The sequence below is a fragment of the Malaclemys terrapin genome (assembly GCF_027887155.1).
Source record: "Malaclemys terrapin pileata isolate rMalTer1 chromosome 20 unlocalized genomic scaffold, rMalTer1.hap1 SUPER_20_unloc_6, whole genome shotgun sequence".
Classification (NCBI taxonomy): domain Eukaryota; kingdom Metazoa; phylum Chordata; order Testudines; family Emydidae; genus Malaclemys; species Malaclemys terrapin.
Window position 1 is genome coordinate 65,763 of NW_026530193.1, and position 23,289 is coordinate 89,051.

At 63.8% G+C, this 23,289-nt stretch overlaps 1 protein-coding gene across 3 annotated transcripts; it reads right to left on the reverse strand.

The window, feature by feature from the left end:
• Nucleotides 1–333: 333 nt before the first annotated feature.
• On the reverse strand, nucleotides 334–22,252 carry CDK16 (cyclin dependent kinase 16). Of its 3 annotated transcripts, XM_054015084.1 has the most exons (18): nucleotides 22,066–22,252; nucleotides 14,337–14,476; nucleotides 12,589–12,714; nucleotides 10,884–11,017; nucleotides 10,610–10,735; nucleotides 10,069–10,125; nucleotides 9,646–9,760; nucleotides 9,321–9,415; nucleotides 9,184–9,246; nucleotides 8,983–9,106; nucleotides 8,463–8,583; nucleotides 7,713–7,810; nucleotides 6,644–6,749; nucleotides 6,369–6,411; nucleotides 6,083–6,173; nucleotides 5,291–5,368; nucleotides 4,668–4,717; nucleotides 334–4,401 (listed from the first exon to the last, which is right to left on the reverse strand). In XM_054015084.1, the coding sequence occupies exons 2-17, from the start codon at nucleotides 14,452–14,454 to the stop codon at nucleotides 4,680–4,682; spliced, it is 1,533 nt and encodes a 510-aa protein (XP_053871059.1). In that variant the 5' UTR covers nucleotides 14,455–14,476; nucleotides 22,066–22,252; the 3' UTR covers nucleotides 334–4,401; nucleotides 4,668–4,679. The 3 variants fall into 3 exon arrangements, with proteins under 3 accessions (XP_053871059.1, XP_053871061.1, XP_053871060.1); XM_054015086.1 differs by lacking the exon at nucleotides 12,589–12,714; XM_054015085.1 differs by lacking the exon at nucleotides 4,668–4,717.
• Nucleotides 22,253–23,289: the final 1,037 nt, after the last annotated feature.

Consider the following 23,289-nt stretch of genomic DNA (forward strand, 5'->3'; position numbering starts at 1 on the left):
GTGGGGGGCCAGTGGTTAGAGCGGGGGGGGGGGGGGGGAGCCAGGACTCCTGGGTTCTGCTCTGACATCTGGGTTTTTAAGAACTTCCAGCAGAGCATGGAACCCATGGGCTCTCGGGTGTGGTCCTGGGCTGCAGGATACTGATCTAGATGGGCCCGTGGCTCTGCTGGGGGGCCCGGGGGGCTACTGGGCTGCATTGGCCCATGGGTCTGATCCCAGGGGAGGGGGCTCATCGCTTGGATTCAGTAAGTGTGTGTGGGGGGGTGTCCATAGTTAGGATCTACCATCCCCTCCCCCCAGCTGCGGGGTGAATGAAGACACAGGACGCCTGGGTTCCATGGAGACTTTAATAATTTCCATACATTGAATGCAGAACAGTCTCTCACCCCAGACAGAAAACGAGGAAGGCCCCGTCTCCCGCACAGCTCAGATACAGCCCCCCCCCCCAACATTGATATGCATAGGCAGGTTAACCCTTTCCTGCTGAGCTAAAGCCCCCCCTCCCAGAGACCCCACCCCCATCTACAGGCCTGGGGAGGACATGGCTGGCAGGGGAGGGGGCTCTGTCCCTCCTGAATCCACTCTGGGCCAGTGCAGGGCCCCCAGGCATGGAAATGTAGTCCAGGGTACTCTGGCATCCTCCTCCTTAATGCTCAGGGATCCTCTCCTCTCCAAGATCCCTCCCTCCTCCACCTATATGGATCCATTATGGGATCCCCTTCCTCTGCATGTAGGGATCCACCAGGGATCTGGTCTTAACCCCTCTCCTCTCCGGCTTGGGATCCAGTCTAGGATCCCGCCCTCCTACTCATGCAGGGATCTGATGTGGGATTCCCCCTCCATGCAGGGTTCATGGCTGGGATCGCCTCCCTCCTCTGTGCACAGAGATCCGGTTCCACACAGCAGAACCCACCACCGTCCAGGAATGGATCCCCGACCAAACCCACACCCCCACCTCTCGGCTATACTCCCTAGCCCTGGCAGGTGCCCAGCAGAGAAAGGGTTAACATACACCGCCCCACCAGGGACGACATCTTTAGCCTTATGGGGCAGAGCAGGGGGGCAGAGGGGAGGAACAGGGGGACGTCTGGGGGACCATTCTGATCCACATAGATAGCTGGCTACATCTCAGCACCGGCAAAGCCCTCACCGTACGACGTTATGTGTGGCCGTTCCCCGCTGCCCCGCCCCAGAGGTGGCTGCAGCTCAGCTGGGGGGCATCGTCATTTTTATTATTATGGGTATGGCTCTTGCAGGGAAAGACTTTCCATCCCACAAGCACTACATGCTGCATATAAAAAAGGCTAGATATGTACATATATACACGCACACACACACACACACAATATATATATATAGGGGCGGGGGCGCACTGTATGGGGCATATAGAGACCGCCTTCAAACAGACACTCCCACAGCAGGGTTCAAACCCCCGGCCTTTACCCCTGAGTTAAAGGCTTGGCCCCTCCAACTGCAGTTGATCCTTCCTAGCCACTAGTGGGAGCCAGGAGCACACAGAGTCCTCTGGGTGGGACAGCATGGCCGGGGTCCATCAGGGAGTGGGGGGCGGGGGGGGGGAGCTGCAGGATCGAGCTGGAAGGGGATGCAGGGTCCAATCCTGAGCAGTGTTGGACTAGAGCAGGGACAAGGAGGGATTTGCCTGAGTAACAAGTAATGGCTGAGTAGTGTTTGATTAAGGACCGAGCACCCTTACTGAGCACCCACTTACCTACTCAGTAAGACTGAGTAGGTACTGGAAAGGGACCGAGTAACATTTGAGTAAGGAAGGAGTAACAAATCAACTAAGCCAAAGTAAGGGCTGGGTATGGACCGAGTAACATTTGATTCAGGAGTGAGTAAAGATTTAATAACTTTTGAGTAAAAATAAGTAATATCTAAGGGTAAGGCTGAGTAGGGACTGAGTAACATTTGAGAAATAATGGAGTAGTGTTTCAGTACGGACCAAGTAGTGTTTGAGTAAGGAGGTAGTAACATTTTAGTAGGGTCAGATTACTTTTTGAGTAAGGACTGAACAACAACGAAGTTGGGACTGTAAGGATGGAGTACTGTTTGGGTAAGGACCAAGTAACATTTGCATTAGGGCTAAGTAACATTTAAGATAAGACTGAGTAGGGGCAGAGTAGCATTTGAGTAAGGACAGAGTAACATCTAGGCTAAGACTAAGTAGGGGCTGGGTAGGGACTCACTGCTGAGTACAGGCAGGGTACCAGAAGTAGGGATGGAGTAAATACAGTGCAATGACTGAGTAACATGTCCGGCCTGTGTAACATTTGACTGAAGACTGGGTAAAAACTAAAACCAGACTGAGTAGAGGCTGGCGAAGACCAAGTATCATATGAGTACGCGCCCAGGGCTGGATGGGCCACCTGGGCCAGTGGCTCCAATTCCAACTAGCGTCGCTACCTTGGGAGCTCAGGTCGTCCTGACCTGAGTCAGCAAGAGCGTCCTGCTAGCCAAAGCTCCCGGCTCACAGCCAAAATTCTTCCTAGTCCCCTCACTGTGGCCTAGTGAATTTCATTTCTGTTACTCCAGATCACCCCATGATACTCCGACCACCCTCTGGATTTATGGAGTAAGGAACAAGTAATGTGTGAGCGACCAGCCCAGGACGGAGTAAAGCTCAAGCAAGGATGGAGTAATCTCTGAATAAAGACTATGTCAGGTTTGAGCAGGGATTGGAGTAACAGGTAAACTCAGACTGGGTAAGGGCTGAGTAACAGATGAGTAGGGCCTCAGTAACCACAGAATAATGTTAGGCCAAGTAACACTTGAGCATGGACCAAACACTGAGTAGAGAGTAACAGTCGAGTAGGGGCCAAGTTAGTAGTGAGAGGATGCGGAGTAACATCTGAGTAAGGACTAAGACTAGGGATGGGAGTAAGGATTGAGCAGAGTCTGGGAAGTGACTGAGGAGGGGGGGGCCGAGTCAAGAGCATGCTGGGGCTGACTACAGGCTAATAGTTGTGTAACAGCAGAGGAGGGACCGAGTAAGATCTCAGGAGGGGCTGAGTGAGAGCTGAGTAACATTTGAGTAGGCGCCAAATAAGAGGCCAAGGGACTGTGTAAGATTTGACTAGGGGTTGAGTACAGGCCAAGTAAGAGCTGAGTAAGATGTGAGTAGGGGCCGAGTAACATTTGTGTAAGGACTGAGTAGGACTAAGTATCATCTGAGTAGGGGGTCAAGTAAGGGCTGAGTAATATGGGAGTATAGACAGTGTCATGTGAGTAGGAACTGAGTAACATGGGAGTAGGAGGAGTGTGTCATGAGAATGGGGTAGAGTAACATGAGTGGGGCAGAGTAAGGGCTGAGCAACTTGGGAGTAGGGGCTGAGTAACATGGAAGTAGGGCCAGAGTAAGGACTAAGTAATATAGGAGTAAGGGCCAAGGAACATGAGTGAGTAGGGGCGAAGGACTGAGTAACAGGGGAGTAGGGGCAGAGTAAGGGCCGAATACTGTAGGAGTAAGGGCTGAGTAACATAGAAATAGGGCTAGGCTAAGGACTGAGTAACAGGGGATGGAGGCAGAGTAAGGGCCGAGTACTGTAGGAGTAAGGGCTGGGAGAAAGTGAGCCCTGAGTACTAAGTGGGGAAGGGGAGCTGGCAGCCGCCCCACTGAACTCACTGGCGTCAGCCAGCGGTCACCCCACATGCTGACCCAGCAGGACGTGGGGGCGGAGCTACTCCCCGCAGGAAGGGACATGCTGGGGTTCAGGGAGGCAAAGGGACTCCCTAGGGACCCATCCCTCAGATGTGGGGGGGTTGCAGACTGTCAGGGACCCCCCCACACACACTGCTGCAAAGGGACCTACCACATCTGGGGTACCCCCCCACGCACATCTGCAACAGCAGCCCCTCCCCCCCATTTCCCCCACATCTGGAAGACTTCTGTCCCCACAGCTCAGCGGGTGTGGGGGGCAGGAGAGGAGGATTTGGGGTGGGAGCGAGTGACCACAGAATATAACCCCCTGGATTAACCCCCCCCTCAACCTGGGGGGTACAGGAGGGGTTGTGGCCCCCTCCCCCGCAGTGGGGCAGAATCAAACACATCTCCATGGAAACATAACTCCGGGGGGCTGCCCCCCCCATGCCCATCCCTCCCGGCGAGGGGGGGGGGGCTATAGATTATTTCTCTATATTTATAATATTGCCTTGAAAAAATAAAACTTAAACAACATGGGGGGGGCATCTGCCGTCCAGCCGGCGCCGCCCCCCCGGCTGTGGGGCACGGTCCGAGTCCCGGCCCCGAAGGCAGCGTCCGACCCAAGGGGCAGTCTCCCAGCTGGGGGGCGGGTTAATGTCAGTCCAGCCCCCGCCCCGCCCACGTCACTGAGGCTTGGCGTGGTCACAACAGTAAGCTGGGCCGTCCGTTCTGCCCATTCACTGTGGGGGGGGGAGCAAAGGGTTAAAGAGAGACGGCGGCCCCCCCCCACCCCCAGCCTGTGCCCCCCACGCCGCCCATCCTGGTACAGCCAATACGGCGCCCGTGGGGCGGGCGTGTATTGGGGAGGATAAGGAGCAGGGTGCCCCATGCGCTCCCAGCCGGATGAGGAAGCCTGGGGGGAGGGGGGGGGGGGCAGTGATGGGGAGGCCATGCTAAGGGCTGGAGGGGGCCATGGGAGGAGGGATGGGGGGCGGGGGGGAAGTACCTGACCCGAAGGCTAAAATTCAGTGTCCACTACCCGGAAGGCGGCGCCCCCTGCGGGAGAGGAGAGAGCGTTCACCGCGCAGCCGGGGGGGGGGGGGGGGGGCAGGGCCGGGGGGGTCCTCAAGGGGGAAGCTTCCTCCCCCCGATCCTGAGAGGGAAGGGCCCTAGCAGGGCTGCGGCGGGTGGGGGTCCCAGCTGGGGGCAGGTCAGAGATGAATTAGCCCCCCCCCCCCCCCAACAGAACAGTGTTAGCAGCCAGGCCCTGGAGGGTGTGTTAGGACGGGGGGGGCGCTTGGGGAGCACATCTGTGAGAGCAGAGGGGTCAACAGGGGGAGTTGTGGGTGGGGTCTCCCCTGAGTCAGGCAGGGAGGGGCTGTGGCTGGGTCAGGGAAGTGCTGGGGGGGCGATCGAGGGGCCTGGGGGGCCGCGGGGGAGCCCACGTCTAACCTGAGTCGGGCAGGGAGGGGCTGTGAGTGGGGCAGGGAGGGGCTGCGGGAGGTGCTGGGGACCGCGGGGGGCCATGTCACACCTGGGTCGGGCAGGGAAGGGCTGTGAGTGGGTCAGGGCAGTGCTGGGGGGTGCAATCGAGGGGGCTGGGGGGCTGCTGGGGGGCCCACGTCTCACCTGAGTCAGGCAGGGAAGCTGAGCGCAGGCCCGTCTCCTTCTGTAGCTGAATCTCTTTTAGTGCAAATATGGACGTGGCTATGGAGACACGCGGGGGGGTGTCATGGGGGGGCGGTTACAGCTCCCCACAGCCCTGCCCCCCAGCTCCGCCCGAGTCTATACACCCCCAAACCAGCCCCCACCCAATTCCTAACGTCCCTCTTTGCCCACCTCAGCACCAACCGACTCAACCCCCCTCCTTCCCCCCACCTCCAGCCCCCCAACCTGAGCCGAGCCCCCCTGCCCCCTCCTACTCACCCCCCCCACCTCCAGCCCCCCAACCTGAGCCGAGCCCCCCAGCCTTCCCCCCAGGTACAGCCCCCCAACCTGAGCCGAGCCCCCCAGCCTTCCCCCCAGGTCCAGCCCCCCAACCTGAGCCGAGCCCCCCGGCCCTCCCCACACATCCAGCCCCCCAACCTGAGCCGAGCCCCCCGGCCCTCCCCACACATCCAGCCCCCCAACCTGAGCCGAACCCCCCAGCCTTCCCCCCAGGTCCAGCCCCCCAACCTGAGCCGAGCCCCCCGGCCTTCCCCGCACATCCAGCCCCCCAACCTGAGCCGAGCCCCCCAGCCTTCCCCCCAGGTCCAGCCCCCCAACCTGAGCCGAGCCCCCCAGCCTTCCCCCAGGTCCAGCCCCCCAACCTGAGCCGAGTCCCCAGGCCCTCCCCGCACATCCAGCCCCCCAACCTGAACAGAGCCCCCCGGCTCCAGCCCCCCAACCTGAGCCGAGCCCCCAGCCCCACGGGTCACTCACTGTCCGGGAGCTTGGTGACACGCTCGCCCAGGCAGTGGAAGAAGAGATGCCCCATGGCCTCAGCCGCTGACATCCGCTTCCGCCCCTCGAACTGCGGAGACATGCCCGGGGGCGGAGTCAGAGGGGTGGACACGCCCCCGGGGGCGGAGTCAGGGGCCAGACCCACCAGCCCCCAAGATTCTGCTACCAGCCCCGCTCTCAATCCAGGGCCATCCACTGTCCCCAAATCCCCCGCCCCCGATCCCATACTATAAGCCAGTATACCCCGGCCCCTCCCATCTCTCACCTGGAGCAGTTTCCCCAGCAGGTCGGCTCCATCACTGTCCAGCCTACATGGGGGACATGGGAAATATCAGCCCCCCATGAACCCCCATAAACCCACAGGGGGATTTACACACACACACACCCGCAGCCCGCAGGGAGATCCAACCCCCCCGGCCCTCCCCTCGCAGCCCCCAAGGAGATCCAACCCACCTGGCCCTTCCCCCCACATCCCCCAGGCGGATCTGGCCTCCCGGCCGTCACTCACAGCCCCCAGGACCCCCCGCGTGCAGGGCTGACCTGGGCGCGTGATGGAGCAGGGCCTCAGGCCGGTACTTGGGGTAGTTGTAGGATCGGAACTCCTCGTTGGCCAGGATCCCTGGCCAGGTCTCCTCGGTGGGGGTCCCTGGGTGAGGATACGACAGACGGGGGGTGAGGATACGACAGGGCCCCATGGAGCCCCCCGCCCATCCCCTGCAGCACTATGATGCCCCCCACCCACACCCTGCAGTACAGCGCCCCCTGCCTGCCCCCTGAACCACGGTGACCTCCACTGATCCCCCCACCCGCCCCCTGCAGCACGGTGACCCCGCTGAGCCCCCACCCACCTCCTGAAGGGGGGATGATGTGGGGATTTTCTCATGTTGTGTTGTATGTGAGTTTTATTGTTTTGCATGAAGGCTGTGTGTGCCTCAGTTTCCCTGGGTGCTGCACCAATGCCTAGGTGGTGGGAATAAGGGCGTGTGACTTTGGCTGAGACCCTTGGGGGCAGGTGAGATGGCTGTAGCTGCCTGCCGGGAGGGGGATGCGACTCTGCCAAAGACAAGGAGCAGCAAGGGGGGTGGCTGAGGTGGGGTGGCTGGAAGCTGGCAGTGTGCTTGGGGGGCCTGGAAGACGGGGGGGAGAATCCAGGGCATCTGGCCCAGGACTCCCCAAGATGGACTTGGCTGAAAGTCCCTGATTTCTGTGCTAACAAGCTCTGTTCTACGCCATGTTCCCAGCTGGCTGCGGAGTTGGGGGGCAGGGCCCTCTGGCTCCCCCAGGACCCCCCCGGGCAGACTTGCTGCGGGAGGCGCACGGGGGGACGGGGATGCTGAATGCTCCGGGCTCAGCCCCAGGACGGTGGAAGCTGTGGCAGCGTCTTGCCCGGGGAGAGGAGGCTCCCCCCGAGTCCCGGCTGGCTTCGTAGGGAGCAGTTCCGGAGCATCGCCCCAGGGACTCCATGACACACAGCGCCCCCCACCCGCAGCACTACAGCCCCTGCCAAGCCGGCACCCTCCGACCATGCTCCCCGCAGCCCAGCACCCCCTGCGGGACCCAGGCCTGCCCCTAATCGCCCCCGCTGACCCCCACCGAGCGCCCCCCTCACCGAGGATGCGGAAGATGAAATGCAGTTGTTCCTCCACAGTGGAGCCAGGGAAGAGCGGGCGGCCCGTGGACATCTCATAGAATATGCAGCCCACGCCCCTGGGGGAGAGGTGCTGGGGTCAGGGTGCCCAGAATTGGAGGGGGTGTCTCCCTGGCACAGCCCCCTCGCCCCAGCACGACTGATGGCAAAACCACCCAGGCTGCAGGAGGGGACCTGGCCCCCGCCTGGCCTGGCGCATCCCACTCCCACCCCCATCCACCCCCTGCCTTCCCCTCCCCTGCCTGGGCTGGCACATCCCACCCAGCCCCGCCGCCTGCCTTCCCCTCCCCTCACCCGAGCTGACACGTCCCGCGCCAGGCGGTCTGAAGCTCCAGGACTGGGGTGTGGGGGGGAGGGGGTGTCGGTGTCTCTGATCAGGCCCCGCTGGGCAGACCGGGGTGGGAGGCTGGGGGCTGCGTGGGGGAGGGGGCAGCACTTCGGGTGTGGAGTCCAGGGGGTCCCCATGTGGTGAGAGAGCAGGAAAGGCCGGGGCCAGATAATGGAGCTGGACTGGGCCAGGAGAGGAAGGGGGTCCTGGAAGGGATAGGAGGGGCGCAGAGGACCAGTATGGGCTGGGAGAAGGGGGGTCAGGTGGGAGCAGGAGGAGGGGGGTGGGTCCCAGGCCGAGCAGGGGCAGGAGGGGCGGGGCGGGGTCACTCCACCAGCCGCCATGACACCCCCAGGCCCAGCCCGCAGCCCCCCCCAGCTCACCACATGTCGATCTGTGTGGAGTACTCGGTGGAGCCCAGCAGGATGTCGGGGGGCCGGTACCAGAGTGTCACCACCTCGTTGGAGTACGTCTTGGTGGGGATGGACTTGGCCCGCGCTAGACCTGGCAGAGAGAGGGGGATGGCACTGGGGGGCTCTGGGGGGTTCCAGGGCTCACAGCTTTAAGTCACTGCACTCGTTGAGGAGCAGGTTCTGGGGGGCGGGGTGGGGGTTTGGGGGTTCAGGAGGGCTGGCGATCACGGGGCCCTGGGGGGTTCCGGGGCTCACCGAAGTCGGCCAGTTTCAGCTCGCCCCGCTCGTTGATGAGCAGGTTCTGGGGGCGGGGGGGGGTTGGGGGGTCAGGAGGGCTGGTGGGGATCGGGGGGCCCTGGGGGGTTCCGGGGCTCACCGAAGTCGGCCAGTTTCAGCTCGCCCCGCTCGTTGCTGAGTAGGTTCTGAGGGGGGTTGGGGGTTCAGGAGGGCTGGTGGGGATCGGGGGGCCCTGGGGGGTTCCGGGGCTCACCGAAGTCGGCCAGTTTCAGCTCGCCCCGCTCGTTGATGAGCAGGTTCTGGGGTTTGAGGTCGCGATGCAGCACCTTCTGCCGGTGGCAGTACGCCAGGCCCCGCAGCAGCTGGAACAGGAAGAGCTGGGGGGGAGCGGAGAGACGCCGTCAGCCTGGCACAGGGGGGCCCCCGGGAGCTCCCCCAGCCCCGCCGCGCTCACCTTGACATTGTGCATGTTGATGAGGTTGCCGCAGTCGTCCAGGTACTGCTTCAGGTCCTTGTCCTGCGGGGGCAGGGCAGGGTTAGCGCCGCCCGGACGCCGGGGTCCCCGCGAGCCGCCCCCAGCCCCCCACTCACCAGGTACTCGAAGACCAGGGTCAGCGACTTCTCTGTGTGGATGATGTCGTGCAGGGTGACGATGTTGGCATGTTTCAGGTCCTTCAGCAGGGACACTGGGGGGAGGGGGGGGGCGAGTGAATCCCGGCCACCCAACCGCCAGCCTGCCCCCTGGCGCCCCCACCCTCCAGCCTGCTCCCAGCCCACCTCCTGGCCTCCCAGCCTGCCCCCCGGCACCCCCAATCACCTCCGGCCCGCCTCCCGGCCTGCCCCCCCAGCACTCCCCCCCAGCCTTCCCCGCCCGGGCACCTCCAGCCTCCCCCCCGGCCCGCCCCCCGGCAGGTACCTTCGCGGATGGCCGTGCAGGGCGCCCCCTCCTCGTGCTCCAGGCGAATTTCCTTCAGCGCCACCAGGTTGTCTGTCAGTTTGCTTTTGCCCTTGTAGACGGTGGCGTACGTCCCCTGTGGGGCAGCGATGGGGGGGAGGGGGACCTGAAGGTCACAGCTGGGGGCCCCTCCTGCCCCATCCTCCAACCAGCCACTTGCCCCCCTTCCCTGGTCCATGACCCCCACCCCAGGGTGCCCCCAGATCTCTGCCCCATCACCCACAGTCCCTTCCCCCGTCCCACGCCCTCTCCCCAGCCCCATGGCCCCTCTCCTGGCCCCTCCCTCTAATCTCATCCCCTGGCTCAGATCTGGGGCGGGGGGGGGGGGGGAGGAACATTAGGACACACACACCCCGCGCCCGCTCCCCGGGGCCCAGCTCCCACCTCTCCCAGCTTGTCCAGCTTCACGTAGGTCTCCAGCTTCCCGAAGCCGATCTCAGACTGCGGGCGAGAGACCAGCTGTGAGATCCCCGTGGGGGCGGGGGGGGGGGAGCTCCCAGCAGGGGTGGCTGGGGGGCCGTGGGGCAGGGGGGCCGTGGGGCAGGGGGGCCGGATGGGGGGGAGCCAAGGGACACTGAGGGGCAGGCAGCTGGCCAGGGAACACTGGGGGGTGGAGGGCTGGAGGGGGCTGGGGGGCAGGGTGGAAGCACCATGGGGCTGGCCAGGACACACATGGTGCTGGCCAGTGGTGCCATGGGGCTGGCCGGGGGACACACGGGGTGTGCTGGGGGACAGCGGGGCGCCGTGGGGCTGGCCGGGGGGACAGCGGGGCGCCGTGGGACAGCGAGGCGCCGTGGGGCTGGCCGGGGGACAGGGGACAGGGGGGCTGGCCGGGGGACGGGGGACAGCGGGGCGCCGGGGGGCTGGCCGGGGGACGGGGGGGCGCCGGGGGGCTGGCCGGGGGACACACGGGGCAGGCTCTCACCAGCGAGACGCGGCGCAGGCGCCGGCTGAGGGGCTGGTCGAACAAGGGGCTGTTCAGCGCCAGCTTCTCCAGGCAGCCCTCGGGCAGGCGGATGTCGGCCGGCAGCGAGAGCCGCTTGTTGATGTCCTGGGGGGGCGGGGACGGGGGTCACGGGCGCAGTCAGCAACCCCCTGTCCCCCACACTCACCCCCTTGCAGACATCCCCTCGTCCCCTCCTCCCAGATCACCTCCCCCCACCCGTGGGTCCCCTCCCCCCACCATTCCCCCAACCCACCTCGGAGGAGATCTTGCGGGCCGAGCCGTGGCGCATGCGGACGCGCACGGGGGACTGGACCTCGTCGGACGAGGTGCCGGACGCCTGGTCGCTCTCCCCGTCGGAGCCCATCTTCACGTCCTCCTGCACCATCTCTGGGGGGGCAGATCAGAGGGGCGTTACCAGGACGACAGACAGACAGCACCCCCCCCAGCAGAGACCCCTGGCCGGACCCCACAGCGCCACCTGCCACAGACCCCCAGCCGGACCCCAGGCAGCCCCCAAGCACACAGCACCACCGGCTGTAGACTCTGCGTAGCCAGCGCCCCCCAGCCAGCCCTCGCCACCGCACCCCCTGCTGGATACCGCCCCCCCCAGCCCTCGCCACCGCACCCCCTGCTGGATACGCCCCCCAGCCCTCGCCACAGCGCCCCCTGCTGAATACCCCCCCCGCCAGCACTCGCCACAGCGCCCCCTGCTGGATACCCCCCCACCCCCCCAGCCCTCGCCACAGCGCCCCCTGCTGGATACTTCCCCTCCTCCCAGCCAGCCCTCGCCACAGCGCCCCCTGCTGGATACCCCCCCACCCCCCCAGCCCTCGCCACAGCGCCCCCTGCTGGATACTTCCCCCCCTCCCAGCCAGCCCTCGCCACAGCGCCCCCTGCTGGATACCCCACCCCCCCAGCCCTCGCCACAGCGCCCCCTGCTGGATACCCCCCTCCCAGCCAGCCCTCGCCACAGCGCCCCCTGCTGGATACCCCCCTCCCAGCCAGCCCTCGCCACAGCGCCCCCTGCTGGATACCCCCCTCCCAGCCAGCCCTCACCACAGCGCCCCCTGCTGGATACCCCCCTCCCAGCCAGCCCTCGCCACCGCGCCCCCTGCTGGATACCCCCCTCCCAGCCAGCCCTCCCCTCCCAGCCAGCCCTCGCCACAGCGCCCCCTGCTGGATACCCCCCCCAGCCCTCGCCACAGCGCCCCCTGCTGGATACTCCCCCCCATCCCAGCCAGCCCTCGCCACAGCGCCCCCTGCTGGATACTCCCCCCCCATCCCAGCCAGCCCTCGCCACAGCGCCCCCTGCTGGATACTCCCCCCCATCCCAGCCAGCCCTCGCCACAGCGCCCCCTGCTGGATTCCCCCCCCAGCCCTCGCCACAGCACCCCCTGCTGGATATCCCCCCACCCCCCCCAGCCCTCGCCACAGCACCCCCTGCTGGATACCGCCCCCCCCAACCCTCGCCACAGCGCCCCCTGCTGGATTACCCCCCAGCCCTCGCCACAGCCCCCCCTGCTGGAGGCCCCCACCCTCCCAACACTGCCAGAGGCAGCACCCCCAGGCTGGCTCAGCGCACATTGGCCGGCAAACCCTGAAAGCGGCTGGCAGGGAGGCCAGGGCCAGTGCCTGGTGCTGGAACTCTGAAAGCGACGCCCCCGCCTCGCCTCCACCGCGTCCTGCCAGCCCGGCTCAGCCGCCCACGTAATAAAACACAAACCACAGCCACTGAAAGGGGGAGGGGCTGGTTACCCCCAACTCCGCCGGCATTACAGCCCACTAGACCCCACTGCACCCCCAGAGCCAGGGAGAAAACCCAAGAGTCCTGGTTCCCAACCCCCTCCACACTTTAACACACTAGCCCCCATTCCCCTTTCTGAGCTGTGATCTGCTCCGCAGAAGGGGGGCTGCCTCGAGGGGGGTCCCTGGGGTCTGCGCTGCCCCTCCATAGTCACCTAGTCGGCTGGCACGGGCGAGGTGGGCGCTCAGGCTGCGGGTCACGCCCGGGCGCGGCCGGCGCTGCAGGAAGGAATAGACACTGCGCGAGGCGCCCCAGGGACGCACGCTCTTCCCCGCCAGGCCTGGGGGGCACGAGACATGGGGCGCAGGGGAGCCCAGCCCACAAGGAGAGAAAGATTGGGGGAGGGGAGCAGTCACACACCCAGGGGAGAGGATGTGGGGGTTGGGTTGGAGGGGCCATATAGATAGGGGAGTAGATGGTAGAGTAGATTGGGGGAAATCATGCAGCCCAGGGAGGGGGGGGGGAGATGTGGGGTTGTCACACAGCCGGAGGGGGTTGGGGGGGGGAGGAGATCACACAGCCAGTGGGGTATGTGTGGAGGGGGGGGGAAAAGAGGTCACACAGCCGGTGGGGGGTGCATGGTAGTGGTGTGGGGGGGGAGAGGTCACACAGCCAGAGGGGGGGTGCATGGAGGGGGAAGGTCACACAGCCGGTGGGGGGGTGCATGGTGGTGGAGGGGAGGGAGAGGTCACACAGACATGCGGGGGTGAGATCATACAGCCGGGGGGTGGGGGGGGAAGGTCACACAGTCAGTGGGAGGTGAGTTGTGGGGGGGTGTCACACAGCCGGAAGGGAGGAGGACAGGGAGGGGGACCAGAAATTAAACACAGACAAAAAAGAAAAGAAAAAGAAAATGAAGAAACGAAAATACAACAGAACAGAAACAAAATCCGGGACCCCTGCGTAGGGGGCGCAGACCAGCCAGGGGGGACGTACCCGGGGGGGGGCTCATGGACACCCCCACCCATGAGGGGCTCACATCAAGCCAGAGCACTGAGGTCCAACCATCCCCATTCCTGCACTCAGCCCCCCCCCCGAATCCCAACCCCCCCAATAAACCCTTGACAGCATCAGTAATGCCCCCAGCATCCTGGCTCCCACCCCCACCCCCTATTCCCGTCATGGTGGCGTAGAGAGAACCCAGGAGTTCAGGCTCCCAGCCCCGCCCCCCGCTCTAACCACTAGACTCCCCTCCCCGAGCTGGGGAGAGAACCCAGGAGTCCTGGCTCCCAGCCCTGCCCAACCGGCCTCAAACACCCTCATCTGGGGCTTTGGTTCAGTCCAATGGAGGTGGAACCTGGCTGTCACACCCCTGCAGCCGAAGTGAGATGGTATGTTCCACCTGGCCATTGGCCACCTCTAGGGAGCCCAGCCAATCGTTGCTCAGCTTGGTGCCTAGGCTGGTTCCCGAATGGGCCACCAGCAATGGAGAGGGTGGGGTAAGGAGGGAAGGGGAGGCAGCCTTTAAAGGGACAGCCATGCCCAGAGACCACCACACAGGCACAGCCAGGGAGGTCTTAAAGGGGCAGCCACATCCCCAGACCCTTTAGGGGTCCATCCAAAGGACATCTTAAAGGGGCCATAACACCCACAGGGAATTTTAAAAAGACAGCCATGCCCAGGTAACACCTTAAAGGGGTGGCCTTGTGCACAGATCCCTTTAAGGCACCGGCTTGTAAGTGGAACACCTTAAAGGGGCAGTCATACCCAGAGAACACCTTAAAGGAGCGGCCAGGCCCCTCAAATGTCTTAAAGGTGCGGTCACAGCAAGAGCCAGCTTAAAGGGAAGGTCTCGGTCCAGATCCCGTCCATGCCCAGCACAGAAAGGTCCCATGGGAAGGCGCCGGAGTAGGCGGAGCTGCCCCAGGGTCCGCGGCAGGCCCGGCTGGGGGTGTGGCTCACCGGTGTCGCTGCTGTTGTTCTCCTCGATGTTGATCTGCTCATTGAGGTTCTTCTCGGCTGTCCGGCTCCCCCGCAGGGTCATTGAGAGCTGCCTCTTGATCTTCTTCATCCGATCCATGGTGGGGCCAGGGCTGGGGCCGCTGCATGGAGGGGAGAGGACACCACCAGATCAGGTACACGGGAAGGGATCCCCTGGCGCTGGGATGCAGCCACCTCTGGGGATGGGGAGCTGGGGAACAGCCGCACATAACGCCGCACAGGGACGGCTCGCCCAGCGCTGAGATGCAGCCACCTCTGGGGCGGGGCAGATGGGGAACAGCCGCACATAACGCTGCACAGGGACGGCTCGCCCAGCGCTGAGATGCAGCCACCTCTGGGGCGGGGCAGATGGGGAACAGCCGCACATAACGCTGCACAGGGACGGCTCACCCAGCGCTGAGATGCAGCCACCTCTGGAGCAGGGCAGCTGGGGAACAGCCGCACATAACGCCGCACAGGGACGGCTCGCCCAGCGCTGAGATGCAGCCACCTCTGGAGCAGGGCAGCTGGGGAACAGCTGCACATAACACTGCACAAGGAGAGCTGCCCTGGTGCTGAGATGCAGCCACCTCTGGGGCAGGGCAGCTGGGGAAAGGGTCTAAGAAAATTTACTAACCATGAGCCCCCTACCCCACTCCCCAGCTAAGGGCCATGCCAAGCAGAGGTAGGTCAGGGCCGGGGCTATGCATGGTGTCGATGCTCCCACCCCAGCATGCGTCTCACCTTATGCCCCTGGGAATGGACAACCCTGATGGGTTAGTCACCCCACAGCATGGGTAGCCAGCCGGTGCCCCTCACATCAAACCCAGGGGTCAGCTGGCCTGGTGCCCCCCAGATCAGACCCCACAAGTCAGCCAGCCAGTGCCCCCCATCGGGATCAGCCCCACAGGCCAGCCAACATGGTGCCCCCCCCCCCCCCCCCCCGCATCAGACCCATGGACCATAGGGAACACATGGGGATGGGGGTGGGCCCATGTCTCCCCCAAAGGGTCGGCTGCAGGGGGACTCAGGGTGGGGCCCTCGACAGGAAGGGGGCACAGTAGCTGATGGGTGGAAGGACTGAAATGCTGCGCCGTTAACACTGAAGACTAGTGATGACTCACAGGCAATTTGATGTTACCATGGTGATATTTGAACAGCCGACTCTGGGCGGAGTTTGAGGCACGAGGAAGGAGCCAGGGTTAGTGGGTGGGGTTTGGGATTCTGGAAGGAGCTTGTGTGAGAAGGGATCTTAGGGGAGGAGCTTGGACATGGGGAGGCTTGTGGGAGGAGCCTGTTGGAGAGGGCGTGGCTTGGGGTTTCTGGAAGGAGTCTGTACAGTGGCAAGGCCTTGGATTTTTGGGAGGAGTCTGTTACAGTGGGAGGGGCATGTTGGCAGAGACTGTCAAAGTGAGGGGATGGTGGGTGGAGACTGTTCGAGTGGGAGGAGCCTATGTGAGTGGGAGGGCCTTCGCGTTGTGGGACGAGCCTGGGGAAGCAGGAGAGGGTTGGGGGGAGCCCACAGTGTGGGAATGGTGGCCCAGCAGTTGGATGCCCCCACAGTGATGGTGAATTAGCAAAGTGTACCCACTGCCATCAGTAGGCTCCAGGAGTAACGCCCGGCTGTGACATGGGGGGCAGTTCACATCCCTCCAATTGGCTGGGGCTGGAGCAATCCCCACAGCCTCCAACTGCCGCTCCGCTGTGAGTACATGGGGGAAGGATACGCAACGGTGGGTGGAAGCACAGAGAAGCACAGGGTTGCGGGGTGGGGGACTGGGCAGGGGGACTCTCCCCGGGAGGCCAGTGCCAGGCGCTGGGGGGGATGCCATGCTGTGTGGGGCAGGGCATGTAGCAGGGGGCACTCTCCCATGGCAGGCAGGACCGGGCACTGGGGGGTGCTGCAGAGAGCAGGGCAGGGGGTGCTCTCCCCAGCTGTCAGTGCTGGCCCCACTGGGGGGCAACTCAGGCTGCCTTCACCCGACGGAAGCATCCGCAGAATCCTCTTGGCTTGAGCTGCCGGCCAGGGCATAGATCCAGCTCCCCTGTCCTGGCAGGGAGTGGGGTCTAGTGGTTAGAGCGGGGGAGGGGGCTGGGAGCCAGGACTCCTGGGTTCTCTCCCTGGCTCTGGGAGGGGAGTGGGGTCAGTGGCTTTGCACCATCTACCCATAACTGCGCTTTTGGGGGCGGGACTTTGAGGTGGACCTGAGTAAGCAGCAGCCCCTGTCCCCTCCAGGGGCACTGGCTCCCATCTGGCAGGGTGAGGAGTTAGGTCTACATACCCCCGCCCTCAATGGCTCTGGATTCACACAGGACCCCTGTGGGCAGAGCCGGGCGCGGGCTCAGCCCCGAATCCGGGCGGGGGAAATGCCAGAGTCCGGCTCAGCCAAGAGGCTCACCAAGGCAGCCTTATTCTCAGCCCCGATCCGCCTTGGCCAAGCCCCAGCTCTGGGACTCCCAGGAGTCAGACACCAGCCTTCCCCTCGGTCCCCTGCTGCTCACAGGGCGGGGGGATACCAGCGACAGGTCACCTCCAGCACCCAGAGAGGACTCGAGGGGGTGGCAAGGCCAGGGGGAGGGGAGTTTGACTGAGCTGGCTTCCCCCGCATGCCCCCCACTCCCGCCCCGCACCCCCTGCTAGCCCAGCCAGGCTCCCTCCCCCCCGTGCCCCCCACTCCCACCCCGCACCCCCACCTAGCCCAGCCCTGGCTCCCTCCCCCCCCGTGCCCCCCACTCCCACCCCACACCCCCTGCTAGCCCGGCCCAGGCTCCCCCCCCCCCCCATACTCCCCCACTCCCGTCCCGCATCCCCACCTAGCCGGCCCAGGCTCCCTCCCCCCCCGTGCCCCCCACTCCTGCCCCGCATCCCCACCTAGCCCGGCCCTGGCTCCCTCCCCCCCATACCCCCCACTCCTGCCCCGCATCCCCACCTAACCCAGCCCTGGCTCCCTCCCCCCCAGTGCCCCCCACTCCCGCCCCACACCCCCTGCTAGCCCGGCCCAGGCTCCCTCCCCCCCGTGCCCCCCACTCCCGCCCCGCACCCCAACCTAGCCCAGCCCTGGCTCCCTCCCCCCCCGTGCCCCCACTCCCGCCCCACACCCCCTGCTAGCCCAGCCCTGGCTCCTCCCCCCGTGCCCCCCACTCCCGCCCCACACCCCCTGCTAGCCCGGCCCAAGCTCCCTCCCCCCCTGTGCCCCCCACTCCCCCCCCCATCCCCACCTAGCCCAGCCCTGGCTCCCTCCACCCCCCAGTACCCCTCACTCCCACCCCGCTCCCCCTGCTAGCCCGGCCCTGGCTCCCCCTCCCAGCTGTGCTCTGGGTGGCATGTCCAATGGACCAATCCAAGGAGCATCTGTCTCCACAATTACCCCCCCCCCCGGTAAAAGGCCAGAGATGCGGGGCGCATGGATCCTACCAGCCGGCCAGAGGGAGGAGGCCCAGGTCTCGAAGTCGCAGCTACAACCACCATGGGGGGGGGGGGTCTGGGGGGCTGCCTGGGGAGCGACTCACTGAGCTATTAATACCTCCTGGGACCAACTGACCTACCATGGGGGGCGGAGCCCGGGGCAGCCACCGAGGGGGGCGGGGCAGACCCACCCTCTCAGAACAGGGAGGGGCCATGCAGGGAGAGAGCTGCCCCCCCAGACACCCAAGCGCCGTGCCCTGGACCAGCTCCTGGGAACCCCATGCCTCCAACCCCCCCATTCCCACCACCCCAAGACCTCTGAACCCTCCAAGACACCCAGCCCCTGTCCATCTGACCCCTCAGGCCCCAAAGTCCCACCCCCCCACAAGATACCATTCATCCCCACCCCCAAACAAATCCATCCCCTAGACACCCCTGGCCCTCCCCCCATCCTGAGAGCCCCATCTCCTGAGATGACAGCCCCCCCCCCCCCAAGAACTTCCCCCACCCCTCTCACACCCCCTTCCTTCAGCCCACGGACCCAGCCCGACGCCCCCCCACCCCCACCACCCAACACTCAGATCCCCTGACTCAGACCCAGCCCTGAACCCTCCCCCCCCGCACCATCCTACCCCCCTCCAGCCACAGAGCCCCTTCCCCTCCCCAGCAACACATGGGGCACTGCCAGGGGCAGGGAGCCAGGACTCCTGGGTTCTCTCCCCAGCTTTGGGGGGAAGTGGTGTCATGGGGGGGGGGGGAGAGCTCCCAGCAGCTGGCACCAGGTCCCACTCCCCCCCCAGCTCTCTAGCAGAGAGGGGCCGCCCCAGGGCTCTGGCAGGGCAGTGCCATGGCACCCAGTCTGTCTGAGGCAAGCGCTGGGGGTTAGCCAGGGCAGGTCTGGGGGGGGGGGGGGGGGGGACCAGCACCATCCAACAGGGTCTGCTGGGGGGGGGGGGCAGTAAGCAGCCTGGACAGGCCCCCAACTCCCCCAGTGTCAGCCAGGCCACAGCCAGCCCTTCCAAGGGGCAAGGACAGGAGCCCCCCAACTCCCAGACTGATCTGCCAGGCCGCTGGGTCCCCCCACAAGACACCAGCCAAGGAGGGGGCCCTGGATCCGCCTGCCCCCCTGCCCAGGGGATCCTGGGGCAGGGCGAGGGGGCCCCGGATCCAGCCCCCTCTCAGTGAGCACCAGCCATGGGACAAGAGCCCCCCACTGCAGCTGCCACTGTGCCCCTCCCAGACCCAACCTGCCCCCCAACGCACCAGTCCCACATGGTGGGACCCTCTCCAAGAGCATCAGTCACCTCAGGCCCACAAGCCAGCCTGGGTCATCGCCCCCCACAGCTTGATATAGCCCCCTTGATCAGCCCCACACACAGGCCAATCCAGCCCACACACACAACCCGATCCAGCCCCCCCATTACCCCCCCCACACAGCCCAATCCAGCCCCCCCACAGCCCGATCCAGCCCCCCCCCATCATCCCCTCCACACACTACCCAATCCAGCCCCCCCATCATCCCCTCCACCACACACACAACCCGATCCAGCCCCCCCATCACCCCCCACACAGCCCAATCCAGCCCCCCCACAGCCCGATCCAGCCCCCCCCCCCATCATCCCCTCCACCACACACACAGCCCGATCCAGCCCCCACACACTACCCAATCCAGCCCCCCCATCATCCCCTCCACCACACACACAACCCGATCCAGCCCCCCCATCACCCCCCCCACAGCCAATCCAGCCCCCCCACAGCCCGATCCAGCCCCCCCCATCATCCCCTCCACCACACACACAGCCCGATCCAGCCCCCCCCCCCCCCCCCGCTCAGCCCCCACACTCGAAATAAGCACATGATTTAGATTTAACCCAGGCTGGGGCCTTTGCAGTGAACTAATCCTGTGGGGGGACGGGACCTCAGCTGCCAACCCCCCCTTATTCCCAGAGATCAGGCACACACAGATGCAGCCTTGTCCATGTCCTTCCAGCACATGGGAGAGGGGGATAAAGACAAACCCCCGGTATCCCCACAGGATTCCTGCATTCACTCACCGAAGGGAAGAGCAGGAATCCCACTGCCAAGATCCACCCCAGACATGGAGTGGGACTGTCCCGTCCCCCCCCACACACACCCTCACTGCAGCAATCCACCCCACCCCCTTCCTGCCCCCACACAGGGGGAGCGACCCCCCCACCTGTCCCAACACATGCAGGAGTGGGAGCAATTCCCCCCTTCCCCCAGATTTAGCTGGATTGCACAGGGATCTGGTGAGTGGAGAGATCCCAGGGACCTCCAAAATGGATTCTGGCAACCCGTCTCTCACCCCCCCATGCTGGGGGAAGACAGGACATGGCACCCCCCCACTGTCCTGGACCCATTTCAGACACCTGATCCCTCCCCACTAGATCCCCCAGGTAGATGACTGATGGGAATCCCTCCAATGAGCAAGAAAAGCGTGCAGAGGGATCCATTGATGTGGCTAGGTCTGCCGTGAGAGGTCATAGTGGATCACAACTGGGGGAGCTCCCAGACCAGCTAGAGAACACGGTGAGGGCTCACCCCAGATTATTCTCCCTCTGTGGAGACCAGGACTAGATCTCAGAGGCAAACAGCCTCGGTGGATCCCTCTGGGACAGAGCCAGTGAGAGGGGAGCAGAGAGAAAGATACCTAGAGTGACAATCCAGACTAGATCCCCCAAACACCTACAAAACAGGACGCGCAGATCTCAGAAGTGAGAGTAGATCCCCAAACACTGAACAATGGGAAGAGGGATCTAAGTAGGTGTAGTAACAGTCCCAGGCAATCAGGGTGAAATAGATCACCAGCCTAATAGAGTGATCTAGTGAGGGGCGATTGCCAGGGAATGTCACACGGGACCTGGGTGTGATGGGATCCCTGGGGGTCCGAGTGGATTCCCAGCCCAAGATAAGTGCATAGATCTCCACACGGTGACAGGGGAGTTATGTGTGTGAGGATCCCTATAAGAGTAGCATGGGGGGTAGATCCTTGCAGGGAGGTCAGGGTAGATCCCTGGGTGTCACAGAAGGATCCCCAAGCCAAGAGGTTGAACAGAGGAATCCAGTGTGGGTAGATCCCAACACCAGAATGTAGATTCCTGAATGTCAAAAGTCACCATGGATCCCCCAGTCCATTAAGGGCTAGGATCCGAGTGATCCAGTATGAGTATCCCCATGAGGATGACAACAGGTACATCTCAGAGGTTGCAGTGGATCCCCAGCCAATGAGGAAGGAGAAGATTAATCACTTTTAGTGCACTTCATGAAGTGGATCACATAGGACAGCAAAGGTAGGTAGATCCTAGGGTCAGCGATCACAGGGGACCCCATGTCTGGTAGAGAATCCCATGTGAGTGGATCCCATAGGGTCAGAAGTCGTTAGAGACCCCTAATTAATGGGGAAGAAGCAGAGGGGGCTCCAGTGCATGCAGATCTGATGTAGCCCGGATGGGTAGATCCTATGGGTCACAGCAGATCCCCTAGTCCAATGAGGGAGAAGATGGATCCAGTGTGAGTTGATCCCATGGGACCAAGTGGTGGATCCCAGCCCAACATGACAGAATACATGTGTGATCCAATGGGTGCCAATCCCATGGGACCAATCAGATGGATCCCAGGGTCCCAGTGGATCCCAACCAGATGGGACGGATGATCCATGTGATCCAGTGAGAGTTGATCCCACCACAGGACCAAGTGGGTAGATCCCCAGGTCATGGTGGATCCCAACCAGGTGGGACAGACCCATGGGATCCAGTGGGTGTGGATCCCATGGGGCTGCAGCGGGTGGATCCCAGGGTCCCAGTGGATCCCAGCCAGATGGGGCAGCAGATCCATGGGATCCAGTGGGTGTGGATCCCATGGGGCTGCAGCGGGTGGATCCCAGGGTCCCAGCGGATCCCAGTCAGATGGGACATACGGTCCATGGGATCCAGTGGGTGCCGATCCCATGGGGCTGCAGCGGGTGGATCCCGGGGTCCCAGCGGATCCCAGTCAGATGGGACATACGGTCCATGGGATCCAGTGGGTGCCGATCCCATGGGGCTGCAGCGGGTGGATCCCGGGGTCCCAGTGGATCCCAGTCAGATGGGACATACGGTCCATGGGATCCAGTGGGTGCCGATCCCATGGGGCTGCAGCGGGTGGATCCCGGGGTCCCAGTGGATCCCAGTCAGATGGGACATACGGTCCATGGGATCCAGTGGGTGCCGATCCCATGGGGCTGCAGCGGGTGGATCCCAGGGTCCCAGTGGATCGCCAGGCCCCGCCCCGTGGGGTGTCTCTTACCCTGGCCGCCGCTGCAGGGGGCTCAGCGCTGCTGCTGCGGGTCCCAGTAATCCTCAGCCATGGCCGCCGGCTCGGCCGCCCGGGGCTCGGCTCCCCTCAGCCGCCCATGGTCCCCCAGAGCCCGGCGAGAAAGGGGATGGGGGGGGGGGTGCGCACAAGTCTCCTCCCAGCGAGCGGCGCCTCCCCCTCCGCCCAGGCCACCTCCCACCCTGCGACTGGCTAGCGCCAGCCCCCGGCCCGGCCTTCCCCCCCGCCCCGCGGGACGTACCACTCCGCGCACCAGGGGAGGGCCACACACAGGAAGCAGCTAGGGACAAGCCGAGCTCATCCCCGACGGTGGGGAAATTAGCGATTAGCAACCCACTATCCACTAGGGGCTGGTGGTAAACTAAGGGGGCAAAAAAGGCAGAAGAGGGCAATAACCCCCCTTCTTTTTATTTGGTACAGTCCCAACTGGAACAGCCCGGGTGGGCGCTACCATTACTGAGAGGGAGGAGCACCCTGAAAGCGGAGCTCTAATCCCCCTGCTTCACGGGTCCCGCGGGGAGAGATCAATAATATATGAAGGGATATTATGACGCATTAATTAAATAAGAAGTCTGCTGGAGGGAGCCAGTAGCCAATTGAAACTAACCCTCCCCGTTTTTGCAATGGTACTTTCTTAACGTCTTCTCTTTCCTCAATGGAAAGGTCCCCAACCGCCTCCTTCTCCTATGGGGGCTGTACCATTATAACCAGCAGCGGGGGGAGGCAACGGCAGACTTTTTCTACCTGGCAGCCAAACAGACCCACGGTTTCATTTTCTATGTGCATCTCTAGACTATTGAAGCACAGAGAGAAGGTGGAAAGGCGAATAAGCCACGTATTGGCCGGCTCTTTTCCCCCCCACAATCTAGAGTGAGCTCGCCCGACCTCTTCTCTCGTAGCTGAGAGGATGAGCAATACCATTAAAAATAGGGGTGTTCACATATATAAAGGAACTGGGCCATAGAAACAAAGGGAATTTAAACCAGGGTATGTAACTCAACTAACCACACGAGGTAATTACGGGTCTGAGAGACGGGGAGTTAAAAGGGCTGAGGAGGAGCGGGGAGTCTCCGTTCTCCCCTCCTACACGGGGAAGATAATGGTTTGACCCATTGCGAGGCGCCGAGACTGGTTGGGCGCTACCACAGAGTAAAGCGGGCGGGGGATATTTATATATCTGGACTCCAAAATTTATAA